The 20,975-nt window shown below is 27.6% G+C and overlaps 4 protein-coding genes across 7 annotated transcripts in view; 3 read left to right on the plus strand and 1 right to left on the minus strand.

Moving 5' to 3' along the window:
• LOC141528374 (putative helicase mov-10-B.1) overlaps positions 1 to 20,975 on the minus strand; it is a 66,719-nt gene that overhangs the window by 41,806 nt on the left and 3,938 nt on the right. The window lies entirely within an intron of this gene.
• On the plus strand, positions 1,345 to 3,233 carry LOC141528149 (speckle-type POZ protein-like). Its single transcript, XM_074244050.1, has 2 exons — positions 1,345 to 1,398; positions 1,476 to 3,233. Exon 2 carries the CDS (start codon positions 1,753 to 1,755, stop codon positions 2,590 to 2,592), a length of 840 nt encoding a protein of 279 aa, XP_074100151.1. The 5' UTR covers positions 1,345 to 1,398; positions 1,476 to 1,752; the 3' UTR covers positions 2,593 to 3,233.
• On the plus strand, positions 3,943 to 8,742 carry LOC141528484 (uncharacterized). 2 transcript variants are annotated; one of them, XM_074244555.1, is made up of 5 exons: positions 3,943 to 4,592; positions 5,348 to 5,777; positions 5,851 to 6,103; positions 6,675 to 6,869; positions 6,949 to 8,742. In XM_074244555.1, the coding sequence occupies exons 1-5, from the start codon at positions 4,264 to 4,266 to the stop codon at positions 7,797 to 7,799; spliced, it is 2,058 nt and encodes a 685-aa protein (XP_074100656.1). In that variant the 5' UTR covers positions 3,943 to 4,263; the 3' UTR covers positions 7,800 to 8,742. The 2 variants fall into 2 exon arrangements, with proteins under 2 accessions (XP_074100656.1, XP_074100658.1); XM_074244557.1 differs by having other exon boundaries at positions 4,405 to 4,592; positions 5,377 to 5,777; positions 6,949 to 8,741.
• LOC141528486 (alpha-crystallin A chain) lies at positions 9,621 to 20,844 on the plus strand. Of its 3 annotated transcripts, none has more exons than XM_074244559.1 (4): positions 9,621 to 10,011; positions 14,464 to 14,583; positions 16,074 to 16,266; positions 20,051 to 20,844. In XM_074244559.1, the coding sequence occupies exons 1-4, from the start codon at positions 9,824 to 9,826 to the stop codon at positions 20,243 to 20,245; spliced, it is 696 nt and encodes a 231-aa protein (XP_074100660.1). In that variant the 5' UTR covers positions 9,621 to 9,823; the 3' UTR covers positions 20,246 to 20,844. The 3 variants fall into 3 exon arrangements, with proteins under 3 accessions (XP_074100660.1, XP_074100661.1, XP_074100662.1); XM_074244561.1 differs by lacking the exon at positions 9,621 to 10,011 and adding an exon at positions 12,310 to 12,380; XM_074244560.1 differs by lacking the exon at positions 14,464 to 14,583 and having other exon boundaries at positions 9,629 to 10,011.

Here is a 20,975-nt window from a genome sequence, read left to right on the forward strand (position 1 = left end):
TGAACGATACTTTCATTGGTCTTCGCGGGAAAAAAAGCCTCATCCTATCGAACTTTTGGATTTTTTAAAATTTGGATAATTGGTAGGAGACAATTAAAAATGAAACTATAAAAAAGAGTCAATGCATGTTTTGAAAAAAATTTTTTTTTCAAAACATATTTTCATTACAAAAATATTTCAATGTTCATCAAATCACTCATAGTTAAAATATCAAATAAAGAGCACTTGCTGTTGAAAAAAAATACTACTCAAAGAGTGAATCAAATCGGTGTTTAATTTGAAGTATTACATATACTAGAATTTGAATTTACGCGCGTAAGCGCGCGCTTGAATATAGAGTTTGCATATATTTTCATGCTTATGATATATTCGACCTATCACATCAATTTATTCGTAAATGCCACATACATTTCATCTCAATTTTATATCAAAGGACAAGGACATAAATTAATAAATTTTCTAAATTAATTTTCTAGGTAGGAAAGAATTTTCTAACCATACGCCATCTATTGGAAACTAAGAATACTCAAAGATTCCAATTGGGCGAGTTTGGCCGTAAATTTGTGGACTAAAATATGCTTCGTATCAATAAATACTAGCAGACTTTTAATTTTGAAGACGAATTATTTTATCTATGTCCTTATTGATTATCAATTGCTTTTTCAACAGAATAAATAACCGAAAAAAATCGCATCAAAAATGTCAATGATTTTTATGGAATGCACTATCCAAATTTAAAAACAAAATTTTTTCAATTGTGACACATCTCCAGATTTTTGCATTAATAATTCATACCGAAAAAAATACGATATTCAGATCATGTGATCATCATAAAAACAATCAGAATCAAAAAAAATTAAAAAATATTAATTTTTTATTTAGTTACGGCCCAAAATGGGGTTGACCCGACTTGTTAATAATTACCGATTTGGTACTTAATTTCAAAATGATTTAACTTTATTATGATGAAATAAATTATAACTTTAACAATCTAATTAAGTCATATCTGCGACGAAAAAAAAATTATTCAAATTTCACCAATATGTATTTAAAAAAAAAAAATGCATCTGTTAATTTGTTCAAATACTACACGTGAATTTTTACAATATTAAAATCAGTAGAAATTTTTTAGTTTTTATAACAATTTAATTATGAATAAAAAAAAAAATATTTTAAAAAATTCACCCCAATAATTATTATTTTCAATTTTTACACGTGCATTTTTTTACTCAATTTTTTTTATAATAGTTGAATTGTTATAGAAATTAAAAAAAATTTTTTTTTAATTGTTATACGTAATTGTACGTTGAAAAAAATATAAGCAAAATATTATCAAATTACTCATCATTTCTCCCTCCATTTTCCGGCAGTAACGCGTGCATAGTAAATAAGTAAAATGTAAGTAAATTAACAAATGTTTAAAATAATTAATTATTTAAAATAATAAAATCAATAATGAATTATTTCTGTTCCAGCTAAAAATCTGTGATTAATTACATTTGAGTATTAAAAAGTAAACCCGTACAAATAATTAAATAAAGTATGGAGAGAGGTTATGCAGTTTCGAATAAGCACATCGTTAGATTCGAGTGGAAAATAAAAAATATTAAATCACATGTGAAATTCGAAACTGATAAAGAAAGCAAGGAGATAAAATAACATTCATCGTCATTTTCGGCGAAAGCTAATGGAGATTTGTGGAAGCTGCATATCCAATTTAATAACGCTCATGAGTCTGTTCATAAAGACTACATGTCACTGTGCCTGCAATCTTTGAGAAACGACTTGAAAATAAAAACTAAATTTACTTTGTACATTTTAAACTCCAAAAAAGAAGTGACAAATGACAATGTTTTGTACATGGAATTTGAAAACGACGAAATCGCTTACGGATTACCACAGTTTGTCCGGAAGAAAGATTTGGTGGATCCGAAAAAAAGACTAGTATCTCATAACAGTTTGACTGTTGGTGTGGAATTGATAGTTTATGATAACACTGATTACAATAGCAGTGACACAACTAATGCGTTGATAATAAAGCCAAACAACCAGCTAGTCCAAGATTATAAGCAACTTTTAGATAGCAAAGCTGGAAGTGACGTTACTCTAATAGCGGGTGACCGTAAATTTAAAGCTCACAAATCTATTTTGATTGCCAGAAGTCCTGCTTTCTCGAAAATGTTTTCTGAAAACCAGACCCAGGTCTTGAAAGTACCAATAATGATACATGACATTGAACCTGAAATTTTTGAGAAAGTCCTGGAGTCAATTTACACTGACGAAGTTTCCGACTTAGATGAACACGCTGAAGATTTACTCGAAGCTGCTGATAAATTGCAACTGCAATCGCTCAAGCAAATGTGCGAGCATTCGCTCTCCAAGACTTTGAGGGTTGATAACGCAATTGTGGCGTTGTCTTTAGCTGTTCAGTATAACGCTAAAGAGTTGATTGATTATGTAGCGGATTTCATTGTTAGCAATGCTGAACAAATTGTCACCACGCCCGAGTACAGTATGATGGTAGAAATACAACCTGAGCTAATGTCTATTTTGTTCAAAAAATTCGTTGACCTGAAGAAATCTATTCTTTGAACAACTCTAATTTGGTTAATATTTTTATTTTTAGTTACTAGTTTTTTTTTATGTCTTAAGTACACGGAAATAACAAGATGACACTGGGTATCATCCCAGATTATACTCAGTGATATCTGTAGTGAAAAAATTTTTTTTAGATAGTAGCTAGTATAATCCAGATTACAATGAGTATAATCTAGATTAAAATGAGTATATTCCAGATATAACGCAGTATCATCTGGATTATAATGAGTATAATCACGCAGATATTATCACGCAGTATAATCTGGATTTTTCTAGCTAATATCTGAAATTTTTTTTTTTTTATCATAGATATCACTGAATATAATCTGGGATAATATCCAGTGTCATCTTGTTTTTTTCGTGTATATTTATTTCAGTATTTCTTTTTTTTTTCGACGTATATCATGATAATGGAGTTAGCAAACATCTGTCAATTTAAAAAATTTTTAATAACATTAAAGTTAGCAGTCACTTGAAAATTTTTTTGTCAATTTTTTTTGACATAATTTATTTGTTAAAAAAATTATTGTTGTTTGTATAATAGTTATTTTCAGTGTAATATATTTATAACTTTTCTATTGTAAATTAGTTAAATTTTTTAGTACCAGAATTTTTTAAATAAACTTTATTTTATAATAACTTTCATTTCTTCTTTATAAAATATATCTATAACATATGAGTTGTAATTATTTTTAATTTATAAACTTTTGTTTACTTAATTAAAGAGATCTTTCTGTATATTATACTTTAATTAGATAAATTGTAAAATAATTATATTTTTAAAATATATATATATATATATATATATATATATATATATATATATATATATATATATATATATATATATATATTTTTTTAATTTAAATTTTAACTTTATAAGACCTAGGACGACATTAAAGTTAGCTGTCACTGTTATAATTTTTTTTATTTCTTTTAATAAATAAATTTGCTCTGAAAAATTATTTCTGAAAAATTGCATTTTTTACTTTTTTAATTTTCTAAATTTTAATTTTTTGCCATAATTTATTTGTCAAATTAATTATTATCTGCTAAATTGATTCTTATAGGCTTCGGTAGTCATATAGTGACTTATAAATAAATTATAATAAATAAATAAATATTTAATTCCCTAAATTTTAATGTTAATAAAAATTTATATTTTGTTCAGATAAAATTGTATAAATTTCATGAAAATAATTTTAAAAAAATAATAAAATCTGACCATATTTTTTATGCTGACGGGCACATTGTCGCCGACTCGAGCTCAAGCATACTATACTTAAAAATCTTTTACTGTACACAAAACTGAACTATAGTAAAAAAAATTTGATGAGTTAGCAGCCGTTGTAAATCGGCGGGAATAAATATATAACCATATTTTTAATGCAATAATTATTAACCAACAATAAAGTTTAATCACCTGTGTTTTATAAACAACAAAAACAATAGCTGATTAATTATCTGTGATCTAAATGTGCTGGTTAATTATATTTCGAAAAATCTCTGGGACCTTGAAAACAAAAACGAAATAAAAAACGTCAAGACAATGTTTGGTTAAGTGCTGAATATTTTATTTATATATAAATGAATCTAAATTTCAATAAATATTTACGGAATAATGTGTAAAATTAATCCTTGAACTGATTGGTGACTGAGAAAAAAATGGAGATCGGGAATCGGACACCGGAGAGGAAAATCCTCGGGGAACTGAGCAATACCAAGCCGGAACCTATTTCTCCAACAGCTAATTTGAGATTATTGACATCATTGGCATCTAATTTAAAGAGCGTAACTGACAATAATTATTGTCTTAATAAAGCTCAGAATAATAGCAATAATAATATTATTAATATCTCTAATAGTAATATTAATTTTATTAATAATAACAATAATAATATTAGTGAATTCTCTCCAATTGCATCCGGGTCTATTGGTAATGGATTCAAGATATTACCCAGGAAACAAAAGTCACTGGGATTACTGTGTAATAAGTAAGTAATTTTATAAAAAATGAAATTTTCAATAACACTGAAGTTGACAAATATTAAAAATTTTTTTGGAATTTTATAGCAATTAAATTATTAAAAAAAAATTTAATTAAAAAGTCTCACATGTAAAAATTAATAAAAATTACAAATGAAAATTTTTAGAAGCATTTTTTTATTGTAATTAATTTGTTAAAAAAAATTTTTAAATTGACAGCTGACCGCTAATTTCAGTTTTATTGAAATTAAGAGACATTTAATAATTTTTAGAATTTTTTTAAGAAATAAATTATAGCAAAAAAAATTTATTCAAAAAATTCCATCTTTAGAACTCTAAAAAATAATAAATGTGATTTTTTTAAATGTTTTTCTATACATTGTTTATTTTCGAAGAAAAATAGAAAAATTATCGTTTTTCAAATTTTTTACAAATGAAAATTTTTTTCTTATTTTTTTGTAATAATATTTTCAATAAAAAAAATTATATAAATTTTTAGATGTCAGCTAACTTAATTTTCATTATAATTTTGAATTTTTTATAAAAAATTAATGACATTAAAGTTAGCAGCCACTTGATAATTTTTTAATTTTATTTAACAAATAAATATTTTTCGAAACACTACTTTAAAAAAATTGCATTCATAATTTTTAAAAATTTCTAAATGTCAATTTTTTCTTCTCATATATTTTTGCCATAATTTATTTGTTAAAAAATTCTAAAAATTAATTCTCATAAAAAATAAAAAAAAATAATCTTTCAGATTTTTGAACATGTACCCGCTAAATCTAGACCAAGAAACTCGAGAAATTTCTCTCGACAAAACAGCCAAGGACCTTGGCACCGAGAAGCGGCGTATTTACGACATCATCAATGTCCTGGAGAGCCTGGACATGGCCTCCAAGGCCGGGAAAAATCGGTACTTGTGGCACGGACAGAGTAACCTGACTGCGACGCTGGTCAGACTGAAATCCACGGCAATAAGGCTCGGTCTCAGAGAGCAGATCCAGGAGATCCAGAAAAACTTCCGAGCTTACACTAACGACAATGACGACTCGTGCAATGAGCTGATGATGTCGCTCGAAGAACCTATCGATGAAGAAACTTATTACAGTGACACGGCTATCAAGGAGGATAAAAGTCTCGGGGCGATGTGTCAGAAGTTTGTCATGTTATTTTTGGTCTCTATGAAGGTATTTTATTTTTTACAATAGCTAAAGTTTTTATTTATGATTTTGGAGTACTTGATCGATTATTGTGTTTTAGAATGGAGTTATTAATTTAGAAATAGCTGCTAAGGTGTTGATTCTTGATAACGCGGATAACCAGACTGAAATGATGGGAGACACTGGGTCTAGGTCGAGGTTCAAAACCAAAGTTCGTCGATTGTATGACATTGCTAATGTACTGACGGCTATTGGGTTGATCAAGAAAATATATTTGTTTGATAGAGCGCTGAAAAAACCTATTTTTAAGTATTTTGGGCCTGATGTTGAGTCTACTGAGTCTTTTGATACTGGTAATTATTTTTTTTTGCTGAGATTTAATAATTATTGACACATTTAATTAATCAGCACTAAATTTTATTGAAAAAAAAATTTACTGAGAAAGTATGACTTTTTATTTGCCAAAAAAATTTTTGCTGATGAAGTAAATCAAATGTGTCTGTAATTTTCTTAATTAATAAATATATAAAGTTATTGAGCGTGAATTAAAATTACTTATGTATTTATATGAATTTTTTATCGCATCTTAAGGCATATTTTTAATTACTGGTAATGATTTTTAATCGTATTATGTAATAATTTTTAGAAGTGTCTTTCTTATGTAGATAGACATGTTCATAATTTTTACGTTAATTACCAGATTCATCAATTGTTTCTATTTAGAATAAAAACTTTCTGATATATTCACTGTATATCAAAAAACGTTAATTTCAAACCATTTAACTGAAACAAATGAATCTATTATCATGACTGACGTGACAGTTAAATGTATAGTCTAAATTTCAATCTATTGATAGAAAAAAATTAATTTTCTATTAAAAAAAAAAATATAAATTTTTAAATTAACAATTATATATTTTGCAGACACACCAGTTAGCAAAATACACAGCTCATCAATTGGTATGTCCACGCCAGATAAATGTTTAACACCACATTCTTATCATTCATACGCCGCAACATCTGCCAATTTTGGGACTAGCAAAACGTTTATAAAAAATTGCTACAGTACGCCTACAATAGACAAACGTAAATTGCGCAAAAGAAAATTATTTGATGCAGGTAATTTCAAAAAAATTACTCTATTTTTATTTATAAATTTTTTTTAATGAAAATTTATGATCGATTATTTAATTTTTAGATACTGCGTCGTTTTCCCGAACAAACAGTCTTCCGAACCTCGACAACAAATCGCGGTCCCTCGAACGATTGGACGACTCGATTCTCCGCGTAGCTGAGATGGAGTTGGAGAAACTTAATTCCAGTGAAGAATTGAAACCAAAGGCCTGCACGAAGCTTCTTACCCGCTATAAATCTGACTCGTGCATAAAAAATCCTCCATTGTTGCCAGATAAGTTGATTAAGACTGACTCAGCGCATCCGATCGTTAAACTAGAGCCTGAAGTAAATAACCAAAGTCTAGTCGTACAGAGTGCAAGTGCTGAGAGTGTGCACAAAAATTTTAAAGTATCTCAAATGGCAATCAGAACCGGACAACTAAATAAAATAAATCCAACGGCTTCGACCATCATTAAAGCAAAGCCCGTTCACAAAATAATGAAGCTGATTCCCATTGGAAGTATTTCTTCGCTTCAAGATCCTATCTCTGCGGGTACTACGAAAATTTTAATTCCCAAATCAATGAGCTCTGTCGTTGACAATAATAACACTAAAAGCACGTGTTACAAACTCAGCCAGCCGAAAACTACTCGAGTTATTAATTTGACGAAAATAGATCCTACTAAACTGATTCCTATCAAAAGAAGCGACATCAAGTTTTCGATGGCTGAACAACAAAATTACTCGAAGCCTATTGTGATGCAACAGCAGGTTCAACCTGCAGACAATACTGTAAATTTAGGAAACAATTCAGGGTACGCTATGTTGACGCGCATTCAAGCAGCTACTGTATCACCTGGTGATACCTTTAAAGCTATTAAAGTCGGCAATACTTTGCAACTCGTCCCGATTAATAGCAGCGATGATAAATAAGTAATTTTATTACTTTTGAAAATTATTTTTTATTACTCGACTTGAAGATTTATTTATGTTTATTAAAAATAATTCGATATTGTTTTTTTGAGTTTTGAATTTAATGAATATTTAAAATGTTTAAGATTTAATCATTGATTATTGTGTTTAAAATGAGTTTAAGCAATTATTTACTGTATATAAAAGAACGATTTAATCGTTCATTAATTTTTGTTAATATTGATTTAAATATTATTTTTATTATTATTAGTTAGTACATTATTATTAGAATAATGTGTTATTATAAGGAGGCGTTTATTAAATAAAATTTTTATTGTTTAACGAGTAACTTTTTACGAATTATTGAAGAAAATTATATTTAATAATCAGATTATATATGAAATTATTTTATTAATTGTAATAAATGATATCTATACAACATTTTTGAATAGTTATTTATTCTTATTATTGAACAAAATAATTTTTTTTTTTTAAATATTACATATATGTATTTATGAAAAATATATCAAAAATGCATGTGGGTACTCAAATGAAAGCTCTTGATCAGTATAACATCGAAATGAGTTTAAATCTTAAAAAATGTCAATAATTAAGAAATTACATTATATCTTGTGGTCTATTGACATTTTTCAAGATATAAGCTCATCTCGATGTTACACTCGTCAAGACCTTTCATTCGAGTACCCACATCAATTTTTTATATATTTTATATATTTATATATATTATATATATGTATATATGAAAAATATATCAAAAAGGCATGTGGATACTCAAATGAAAGCTCTTGATGAGTTTAACATCGGGATGAGTTTAAATCTTAAAAAATGTCAATATTTAAGAAAGTACAGTGTAATTTAACAAAAGTCATTATTTAAAAGAGCAAAATTTTATTTATCTATAGTTCACAAGTCACGTCAATCACCTAGTGACTGCAAGGTTACTAGTAAGATATATACCAAAAATTTGCAATGATATTTCATCACTCGATTTGCCATTCTACAAGTGAAAACTCCGTTTTATTTTTCGCCACCTAGTAGCTGTCGCGAAACTATTCATCCGTATTTTATTATAAAATACTATAGATGAACTTTCAGACCTGATAAATTTTTCAACTCAAACCCGACAAACTAAAACTAATTAAAAAAAAAAATTTATGAAAAGTTGCGTCATAAAACTAATTCTAATAATGATATTTCCTAATATTGTCATTGAATACAAAAATAAAACAACTCTTCTTGGGATTAGTCATGCATAAATTGTTTACAAGTATCAAATTAGGAAAATTCTTTTTAATTGTATAAATAAGTATTATCTCACATGTGTCATTTATAAAAATGGAATTAGTTTTCTATTTGAATTCCATTGGTTTAGTCATCATCACAAAATCGTATGTAGAACGCGGCATTGACTGCTTGTATACAAGTGTGTTATATGTATAAACTCGAAATTTTTAAATTCCTTAAAAGTTCGTCGGATATTCCATCCTACGTACTTTGCGTTAGTTTGAATTAAAAAAACATAATTAATAATTTTTTCGAAATTTTGAGGTCTATCATTCGGAAAAATGAATCAGGGACGGAATAAATATATCTATATGTATATTCATATGAATCCTCCTACTACGTTATTAAATATTAAGTATTAAGCCATCGAAAGAATGCTCTTGATAGTATCAAGAAAAAAAAATCCCAGTTTAGTTTTATCCATCCTAGGCCGTGTAATATGAATGTCCAACGAATGAAACCGAGTCGCGGCGATCCGCTCCGAACACCCACATACCCACGTATGATCTCGCGTTACTATTTAAGGAGTAGTAGGTGACGTGCGCCGCTCACTTTTGGATCTCAGTTCGACCAAGTATCTGTTATTTCACTTTCGGTGGTTTCTCATTTTATCTAAGTGACTCTTCGTACGCAGCAGTTAATACTGTAAACTGTGGGTGATAATTAAATTTCAGTGTCGTCGAAGCTTTCGAGGATCTAATATTTTATCCCGTAATTTTTGAATTACTATCAGATTTACGATGGCTGACAGTGGTACTAAGCGCAACATTCCCATTAAACTCGGCGACTTTAGCGTCATTGATAGCGAATTCTCAAATATCCGCGAACGATTCGATGCCGAGATGAGAAAAATGGAGGACGAGATGTCTAGATTCAGAAGCGAACTTATGAATCGGGAGAGTAATAATTTCTTCAAGACTACTTCAAGGTAATTTTTTTACCGGTTTATTTTTAGTAATTAGTTTTTAATTTGGTAATTGTTTTTTTTTTAAGTTAGTTATTTGGAAATTTTAGGTTTTTTTTTTTGGGTAGAAATATTTTTAGATAAAATTTTGATTTTTTCGGAAAAATTTATGTCAAGTTTTAAGTTTTTGAAACTTTTGGAGCTCAAATTTTTCACTTATTTTAAAAGTTGAATTGAAAAAAAAAAATTTTTTAATTTGTAATTGATTAAAATTTAGAGAAGAAATTTTTGGAGTTCAAATTTTTATTTATTTTGAAAGATAAAATTTATAAAAAAAATTTTTTTAATACTTCAAATACTTCAAAATAATTTTTGTCATTAATTTCCAAAAATTTTAAGTTTAAAATTCATTAAAATTTTTATAAGGAATTTTTGGAGTTCAAATTTTTACTTATTTCTGAAGTAGAAATCTTTAAAAAAAAATTTTTCATACACTTTAAATTGTTCAAAATTATCTTTCCTTAATTTTGAATTTCAAAAGTCAAAATTTTGAAAAAAAATTTTTGGAGCTTAAATAATTTCATCTTTTAGAATTGAAATTTTTACGGGAATATTTAAATTTAAGGTTGTTAAAAATAATTTTTTTTATTATAATAAATTATGAATAATAATTTTTGGACCTAAAATTTTTACTTATTTCTTTGAAAGTTCAAATTTCTAATAATTTTTCTCCCAAAAAAAGATGTAATTTCTCAATAATATTAATAATAACCTTCTTCAAAATCTAATTGAAGTAAAAACGTAATTTGAAATAAATGATGAGTAATAGTAATTAAAAAAATAGATGAATTTGACAATTGAAATTTTCTGGCTCCTACTCAAAATGACTCAGGTCCGGAAGTTAAATAGAAGGCCTTCGACTGAGAATGAGAATAAAAATAAATATAAAGGTATTACAACAAATAAAAGTAGGTACAAATAAAAGTAACCGGGCTATGAATAACATGAAGCATCTGCGGAGGCGACTTATTTTACATGTATCGTCGAAGGATCTTTCAGTTTGATTCATCAACAAAACTTGAAAGTAATAATATAAGGAGTTGTGATCCGATCAGATGCATATTTAAATATATAAACACATACTTAATCACATTAAATACTATTACGTCATTAATAACTAAATGTATCCCACTGAACCGGCATTTCAATTCCGAACTCGTTACTTCTTCAAATAACTCTGACGTAATATAATTAGATTAGATGAATTAATAGGCCGACTGATGACTGATTAATTGCATTAGTAGTTGTTTGTAATGCAGTGGTTCATTATTTAGTCACAGCATTGCATTATTTCTCTCATTTAATTATTATAGTTGTTGTTAGTTTGTTAGTTTTGTATTTATGGACGCGCTATTTTTAGAGATTCAGTCACACCGGTCGAAATGCCAGCTGGATCGTGTGTACAGTCCAGAACCTATTACGCTTTACGTTTTAAAATCTACTCCCACGCCCCGCATTTTTTTTTAATTTCCCTAAATGCCGACGAAAAATCACTTTAAGAGGAAGTTTCTAAATTTAAATTATTTTTTTTTCCGTAATTAAATTTAAAAAAAAATTTAACGTAACTTTTGAAGAAAAAAATTTTTTTTATCGATAAAAAAATTTTTATGAATTAAAAAGAATTTTTTCATTAATCTTTAAAGTTTTACCTAAATGAAAAAAAAAAATAAATTATCAAGAAGATATTTCATTTTATGAATTACATTCCTATCTACCAGATTAAAAAAAAATTTTTTTAGATACCTTCGAAAAGTCACTTTTGATTTCGAAGATTTTTTATCGGAGTTTTTTTTGTCAATCACTAATACTAAGCTCTGGATTAGTCGCCGAATTCAGAATGTATTTTAAAAATTTTTCTAACAATCGCATTATTCGTCTCGAGGAATAATTTCAAAGTTTGTCCTCGATTTTTATCGATTTCACATAAAAAATTTTATAGTTGACCTTCTCGGGTAATGTTATATACTACAAACCTACTCTGTTTCATTGAATGCATTGTGTATATCTATGTGACAATAAATTTTGTTGGAATGAAATTTTATCAGTGAGAAGTCTAAAAAAGGAAAGAAATATGAATTGAAATAGAAGACAGCATGCAATCTATAAAAATAGTTAAATTCAAGTAGAGTCCTATCCCCTCTAAATGACAATTTACGTAGCATGTTTTGATCACCTTTTTGCGCAGTCGTTTTTAAAACACCGTCCTGATAGAACGTCTTTTTAATTATTTATTGCGAGTACGAGAGACAGTACTTGTATTATTATTTAAAAATAACCATGATGCTGGATGAAAATTTGTATCCTCCGCGTCACAAGACGGTGATACGATACCGGTATGTAATTTTGTTGCGCAACTATTATATGTTTACAATTATATATTACTTTTGTGTGATATTTGCATATTAACTTTAGTTTATTTAAAAAATTCTGAGTTTTTTGTCGGTAGAAAATTTTTTTAGAAAATTTCTGGGAAATTTTGGAATATTTTTATCAATTTTGAAAAATTGATTTTTTTTTGTCAATTTTCAGTTTTAATGAAATTAAAAAAATTTCCTTGAAAATTTTAGTAAAAAAAAAATTTTACGTCGCTTGGAAAAAATTTTTATGAAATTAAAAAATCAAATAATTTTTTTTCTATTAAAATTTTTTTAATTATTTTTTCTAATGCAAATTAGTAAATCGATCTTTAAATTCTGAATTGTAATGCTTTAATTTACTTTTATAATTACTTCACCGTCGGGTAAATTACCGGAGTATAATTTCTCAGCGAGTGTGAGAACATGAAAACAGTAGCGTGAATGTGAGAATAAAGGGCGGAGTGAAAAAAAGTAGTTGACTGGAGGAAATTGATGTAGCGTTACACAAGAAAGGTAATCAATCAAACGCCCACGTGTATTTTCGTATGACCTTATTATGTATTAACTTTTGAAGTCTGCATATCAAAGATGATACTCAATATCAATTTTTGACATCCAATTAAATTTCTAAAAATAAAAATAACTTTAAGTTTAATTGCATGAAGCTGCTAAATAAATAAAACTGCCTACTTAATACAACAGTATGCACTAATATATAAGGACTGAGAAAATCTTTAAACTGGAATTTTAATGATGAATACATTAAAAATGGATCTTTTTGTTGAACTACTTTAACCAAATCGACAGCCCGTAAAAGCATCCATCCATTCATTTATCCACTCGAACCATAATACGCTTCCGGTAGTGTTTTACTCTTACTGACTTCCTGCACAGGTGAATCTTGAATCTAAGATCTAAGAAAATAAAACTTTTTATTTTACTTTTAAAACGTGCTACGAAAATTAAACGTTTGCTTGAAACTGGACTTTTTTTAAATAAAAATAGTTATTATTTAACATAAGCGTATTTGAATTGTTGCGATGTCTCGAATATGAACGGGAATATAAATAAACAAGTTTTGAGCACGTGAGCTAGCGTGATTTGAACGATTTTATTTAACGCATTGTCATGAATTTTTTAAATCTGCTGCTTAAACGTCGTTTAAAATTACCACGGCTTTCAGAATAGGAACAAAGATTTTTAGATATCATATATATTTATTTTTAAGGTAATGATAATGTTCTCATGACTCATGACCTGCAACCTCCAGGTCATTGATCTTTATCAGTGGACAAGCTTCCGGCTATCTTCTAAACTTTCTTACTACAATTACTGTAATTTATTTTTAAGTATAAGTCATTAAAAATTATTTACGATTGACGGGCTTACGATACAGCCAAAAAATAAATAAAAGTTTGTTACGAAAGTCATTACTGAAATACAGAATTTGTCACGTAACTAAATTTCTTTCTTGGTGGATTTTGTAGAATTTAGGGTTAGATATATTTTATTATTCTGTCTAAGCTACTAGAGATACGATAAAATAGACGAATACTTTTTTTGTAGGAAATTTAATTTCTTAAAAAAAATTATCTAATAATTTTTTTTATCTTCAATTTTTGAACTAAAATTTCAATTTTTAAATTAGTAAGCAAATACTTTAGTCATCAATTTTATTGCTAGTGTTATCAGAACTTTGACCTCGAATTCTGGCTAAAGAATTCAAGATACGAAAAAATTGATAAGAACATTTCTTATCGGGAATTTAATTTTCTACAAAAAAGTTCTCTTGTTATTTTTTCGTATCTTTAATATTTAACCTAGAATTTGAATCTTAAACATTTATAAATAATTTTAACCTAAAAGTTTTGAACTTATTGAAATTTTAGAAGATAAATACCGACAATAACTTTGATATTCCTTTATTTAACAAATGTTTGATAATAATGATATTAAAAGAATTAATATATAATTAATAAGTTAATGTTACCGGCATTTTGGCTATTGGTTGGTAAATTAACAAAAATAATCCGATGTTATGCAAATATGTATACGCCAGCCGCCACCATACGAGCAGCAGTGAGCATCGGACCTCGACGACCTCAAAGACGGAGGGTTGGGAGAAGGTCGATCCTGCCTCACCACCCAAGCGCTCCGCGTTCGACAAGTCTTTCACCAGGTGACACTTAATAAACCAACAAGCAATACTCCACAGCAATAAATTATTGTTTATTTTATAATCAACTCATTAAACTACAAATAAATTTATCGCTCATTTTCTGACATGTATGTTCGACACGCAGAACCTAGACTTAGCCGTAGACTAGATTTAGATTTTATTAATTTATTATCCTGCAAACTTTTTTTCAGTTTTCATCCGTCACTAATATTACGCACGCTAATTTTTTTTTTTTTTTTTTTCAAATATGTATGTTTTTAATTAATGAGTGAGCAAAAGCTGAGCTATACACTGTAAAAAATAGGGAGTGAATACGGAGTAAAGAAATAAAACACTGTGTAAGGAGTAAATCTGAAGGTTTTTTTGACTATGTGACTGCCGTGACTTGTGAACTATAAATAAATAAAATTTTGCTTTATTAAATAATGACTTTTGTTAAATTGCACTGTACTTTCTTAACTATTGATGTTTTTAAAGATATAAACTCATTTCGATGTTACACTCATCAAGAGCTTTCATTTGAGTATCCACATGCATTTTGATATATTTTTCATATATTTATATATATATATATATATATATATATATATATATATATATATATATATATATATAAATATATGAAATATATAAAAAATTGATATGGGTACTCAAATGAAAGGTCTCCATGAGTATAACATTGGAATGAGCTTATATATTTATAAATGTCAATAATTTACAAGGTACAAGGTAATTTCTTATTTATGTATCTAGAGATAGAGCATTTCTGAATGCTTGTAATTTTTTTAAAAATTAAAAATTTGTCGTATCAAACTAAGAAAAAAATTATATATTAATTTAAAAAATATATAATAATGCATTTTGTAATTTTTATACGAGCAACAACTGTTTAATTATTCTTATTCATTAAAAATAAAATAGAAAATCCTCTTTGTGGACTTTTTTTTTTAATAATACAAATAAAATTTTTTCCGGAGTGAATTTCACTCTTGAAGGAATAAATCAATTAAAAATTATTCACTCTGCAAATTTTTTACAGTGTATTAATCAGTAATAAATAACTAATGATAAATGATACTAATAATAATCGATATCAATGGAAACCTAATTAGGAATTTCTTTTAAATTGTTAGGCTTTATTTATCTCAATCGATTCACAACTGGGTCTCAAAAAGTTATTGTTATTATCATCATTAGCTGGCTAATTGTTAATTATAATTTCGCTACATTTAGATCGAAAACATGAATGTTAGTTTAAGGATCAAACGCGCTCGCCAAAAGCGGACGAAGTTTGATTACAAATATTCGTATTTGTTCTCTTATACATGTACTTTCTTAAAAAAATTCTAGATTATATCGCCACGAAACGCAATGATCATCGCACTTCATTTTTTATGTTGACAATTATAGTTTAATAAGTCTGTAAAATTTTCTCCTTTTTTTTTTTTTAATAAAATAGTGGAACTAATTGTTAATTTATTTGATTTTAGTTCAACCACGCAGCAAAGTACTCAGCACAACAGCTCAGTCGCTCCTCAACATGATTCCCGCACCTGGTTGGACGGTCTTAACAGCCCACTCATCCAGGATGAGGGTGACAACAAAATGCTGAAGCTCAGATTTGATGTCTCTCAATACACACCTGAGGAAATAGTTGTCAAGACCGTCGACAACAAGCTCTTGGTATGCACTTGTTGAATTATTGGAATTTCGCCAGATATTTCACTTTGTCCTACTTTAAATTTTTAACATATCACACATCATATTAATTATAATTCAGCGCGCTAAATTTTTACTTTTATAAATAAAATACGTACTAAAAAAAAAAAAAAAAAAAAAAAAAAAAATTAGTTGGATCAAGAAAAATATATTTAATTTAAGTACGTTTTTAATTAAAGACGTTTAAAATTTAAATAATAACAACTTATACATTAAAAAGCTTTCAATTGGTTTTGATAAAAAAAAAAAAATAATTATTTATATTTAAAAAAACAATACTCGAATTATTGAAATTGCAATTTTTTCCTTTTACAACAAAAATATCCAAAAATGTTTTTAATAAATTAAAATTGTAAGTCTTTAGATATTTTTTTTTTTTCTAATAAAATCTCTAAGGACTTAAAAATAATTGATTTTATGCATTTAAATCTTCAAATTTTTATTAACAAAAATAATAAAGGCGGGAATCGAACTCTATGTGTGTCAGACTAATGGTGTTACTTCTGCGCTGCGGTAAAAAATTTAAGTAGTTATTTTTTTGAAAAATTTTGTTTAGAAAATTAAAAAAAAATACATTATTTTTCTTGAATCAAAACTTAAGATTTTCTCAACAATAATAATGTTCTTCTACGAACAACATTTCTCTCGAATCAACAATTTTTTTATGAGCGCACTGATTAACAAAAAAAAAAAATAATTTCTAAAATGACTGAACTTTTTTCGTTTGCATTAAATTTAAATCTCAAGTCTCGCCTAGAAGGTGCCAAGCAAAGAGAATTTACCATGCATATAGTGCCGAACTGAAATAGTATATTCTAAAAATAAGAACAACTCGCCTTGGTTACAGCACTGTAAATACCGTCTTATCCCACATTGTATATTGTATAAATTAGTTTCTCGAAATAACGTTAAAAAAATCCGAGACGCCCTATTATATTCCACATAATTAACAAAGATCACTGTTTGTCTTTCGATAAGACCAATGAAAATGAATAATAAATTAAATGATTATATTATATCTATTTGCTCTCCACAATCACTCTAGAATCAACAAGTGGTAGGTGTAGGAAGTTTCTAAGTTGTTAGTCAGTTATAATGACACCTCGCTCACGATAGTTACATTAGACTGAAAAAAGATCAGAGTTCACCGTTATTTCCAAGGGAATTCAGAATTCAGGTCAACGGACTTTCTTCTCAAAAGATTTTATTCGCAAGCTTTAAATTTTATATTTGCTCTAATTAAATAAAACATATTTTATAAATAAATCATTTATTGCTAATTTAGTAGCTAAGGACGATTATATATAGATCTCCATAAAAGTAATTTATAAAATTGTGGTCAAGGTTTTCGGGTCACACAGTCAGACCTTAAAAAGATCGAAAACTCACTCACGGTCGATAAGTGGTTCGTCATCAAGGCTAAAAGCCAACCCTGAGCTAACGCGTTTATAGACTTTGAAATAAAAATTAATTAAAATATAAGAAGAAAGGAAAAAAAAAACATTTTGCACAATAAGTAAGACGATCTAGACGTTTTAAATTACAAGTTTAAGTACCGAGTGTTTTTATACAATAAACAGAGAGCAATTTTCACTTTTAAGTCTGCGGTTATTCACTGAGTTGTAATTAAAAATTATATTAACTAGATTGATGCTACGGAAATTACTTCTCGCGTGTAAAATTCGCCGATTGGTATCGAATTATAAAAATACATAAAGTAAATTCACGCGGTAATGTGACCTTTAACGAGAACGTGATGAGAGAGTAGGCAGTATCTACCGATAGAGACTTGAGAAAAATTCCCGGCACGATTTGTTGCTTAACTTGTACATGTACATGTTCAGTTTGTTGTTTTATTTAGCAATAAAAATAAGATCGGGAAGAGAGAGTGACACTTTGACTTGTGAAGCGCATTGAGCTTTGTGAGGTCTTTTAGTACACAGTCAGGGTCGAGTTATTTTTGGTAGCGTACAGCAGTTGCTATTTAAGTACTCTAAAATGCCCACGTACAATTAATTGTTACTTAATAATTTGTACTTCAATAAAATTTATTTATTTTTATTCATTCATTAAATTATTAGAAAATTTGAATTTTAACTTTCGCGCGCTTTTCGGATCACAGCTTTGCAGAGTTATAGAGAAGATGGCGGCGAATTACGCTACTGGTTTTAACGCTTTTTCGGTTACTATAAAAAAACTACGGGGAATTGAGTTACGATTTTTAGTAGATTTATGTAAAAAAGGACCCCGGAGGTAGTAAAAAAAGAATCTAGTAAATTGGTAAAGTCTTTCAAAAGATATCGCAAGAAGTAAATTCACTCGAATGGGTAGCGACTTAACCTTTGTTGTAAGCAAAGAAAATAATTTACTAAATAAATTTGTTGTATGAAGAAAAGTAAACGAGGTTGAGAAGAAATAAAATTGACGTTTTAGTTAAAAGTTTCTTATTTCCACCCACGCATATTTGCGTTGACCTGATTTATATCGAGACGAGCTCACCGACTCAGTGAACTACTTAGTTTATTTAAAGATTCAAATAGAGAATTGAAATATCTACAACTAATTTATAATTACATAAAATATTCAAGAAATAATTTGGGCATAACATTATTTTTTGATTATTCCGACGTATGGTCGCCAGAGAAAGAGAATAACCAGCTGTTAAAACATTCATTTATAGCAGACAGTAAGCTAGTAAGCCAATGGTCTCGAAGAACATTTAATCTATAGTATTTTTTTAGTATGAGCAATAAATTTTTAATGCTTTCTCACTGACCTACTCTAAAATTCGATGAATTTAATGTGTACCGAGTTACCGGTGAGTCATAGCACGCAAGACTGCCCACTGGTCGATAGTCCGGTACGCCCTTCAGAATATTTAACGATCAAAATAAAAGACTTTTCTTGGGATTTATTTAGATAATTTATTTAATTAGGAAACATAAATTATACTTTTTAAATTTTATATATAACAAACGGATCAAAAAATTGGTCTATGTTGTGTTAAACTAGACAGATGCGTGCATTTAGGTCACGTCTGATCAGATTACACAGACTTTATATTAATAAGTCACCGGTGATATGATGCGATCACGCAAACTTGTCCAATATATTTAGATAAAAGTTTATCGTACAATCATTACATTCCCCTTTATTTATTTCCCGTTTTTTATGTGAACCCTACTTTCCTTCCTATAAATCGAAATTCCAAGATAAGGATGATAGATAGGCTGTAAAAAATTTATGGAGTACATTTTTAATTGATTCAATCCCTTTGGAGTAAAATTTACTCCAAGGGGGATTTTATTTATAAGATTGATGAAAAAAACTCCGCAAAGAAAATTTTTTATTTTTTTTTTAATTAATAAAATTAAATAAATAAATTCTTATTATTCGTTTAAAAATTACAAATTTCGTATTTAAAGATTTGAAAATTAAAACAATTTTTTCCTTGGCTTGATATGAAAAATTTTTGATATTTAAAAACATTTTTCTGTACAAAAATTTATTTGTTGAGAAATAATAATTAAAGTAATTTAATTTTATTTAATTAAATGTAGTAATATTAATATTTTTTTATTTTTAACTTGAGATAAATGATTTAAAATATTTGTTAGTAATTTTGCATTTGAAATATGTATTAGCTAATTAAAATTTATTTAATATAAAAAACTCCGTAATGAGAGTGAAAATTCACTCCCGATTTTTGACACTACAGATAATAATATAATAAAATTTATGTTTTTAGGTTCACGCAAAGCACGAGGAGAAAACAGAGAGCAAATCGGTGTACAGGGAATACAACCGTGAATTTTTACTCCCAAAAGGAACCAACCCTGAGACTATTAAATCATCCCTCAGCAAAGATGGTGTTTTGACTGTCGAGGCTCCACTTCCAGCGTTGGGCGCCGGAGAAAAATTAATTCCCATCGCCCACAGCTAAATTACTGATTTACTTTCTAAATATATTGTCAATTATAATAATATTAACACATTTGATAAAATTGATTTTTTTTTTTTTGTCATTTTTTGACTTGAACGAACGTCCACTTTCCCTTCAGCCTCTGAATTTTTATAATATTATACACAGATTAAATAAAAAAATTATTGATATTGATATTAGTTGATGCAAATTTATATTTAAAGTGTTGACTATATTCAAATTTGACTATTTGACGGGTTTATATTTTATAGGCCGTTGAATTTAATGATGCTTCGATATTTACATAAATATATAAATATAAATATATATGATATAACTTTATAATAAATATATACAAATATATTTAATAACTGCTAGCTTTAAAAATTTTGCAAGGTAAATCAAAGGGTGAACAATTATTTAGGGGAAAATTTTAAATTACTATCTGTGGCTTTAAAGTTGAGTGGAAAATTTTGATTAATCTGATTATTTGTAATAATTTATGTACGTATTAAATTAGACATGTAAAAGACTAAAAAAATACAACACAATGCCTAGTACATTATAAGCATTATTATGTAATTAATATTATTTATGAATTATATAATTTTCAAAAATAATTACTTGACATATTATTTACTGTCATGCCTCCCCTGTGCATTACTAATTATAATAATCATAAAACTTTTTAAATTTTACGAGCAACCTTGCAGTCGCCGTGTGACTTGTGAACTATCAATAAATAAAATTT

This window comes from Cotesia typhae, unplaced genomic scaffold (assembly GCF_013202065.1).
Source record: "Cotesia typhae breed Kobodo isofemale line unplaced genomic scaffold, CoteBio_Ctyphae contig_43, whole genome shotgun sequence".
Taxonomy (NCBI): Eukaryota; Metazoa; Arthropoda; class Insecta; order Hymenoptera; family Braconidae; genus Cotesia; species Cotesia typhae.

Coding starts and splice junctions, on each gene's coding strand:
- LOC141528484 (XM_074244555.1), top strand. CDS start 4,264: ATGGAGATCGGGAATCGGACACCGGAGAGGAAAATCCTCGGGGAACTG. Junction 6,104..6,674: donor TACTGAGTCTTTTGATACTG/GTAATTATTTTT, acceptor TATATTTTGCAG/ACACACCAGTTAGCAAAATA. Junction 6,870..6,948: donor AAGAAAATTATTTGATGCAG/GTAATTTCAAAA, acceptor TTTAATTTTTAG/ATACTGCGTCGTTTTCCCGA.
- LOC141528486 (XM_074244559.1), top strand. CDS start 9,824: ATGGCTGACAGTGGTACTAAGCGCAACATTCCCATTAAACTCGGCGAC. Junction 14,584..16,073: donor TTCGACAAGTCTTTCACCAG/GTGACACTTAAT, acceptor ATTTGATTTTAG/TTCAACCACGCAGCAAAGTA. Junction 16,267..20,050: donor CCGTCGACAACAAGCTCTTG/GTATGCACTTGT, acceptor TTATGTTTTTAG/GTTCACGCAAAGCACGAGGA.
- LOC141528149 (XM_074244050.1), top strand. CDS start 1,753: ATGTCACTGTGCCTGCAATCTTTGAGAAACGACTTGAAAATAAAAACT.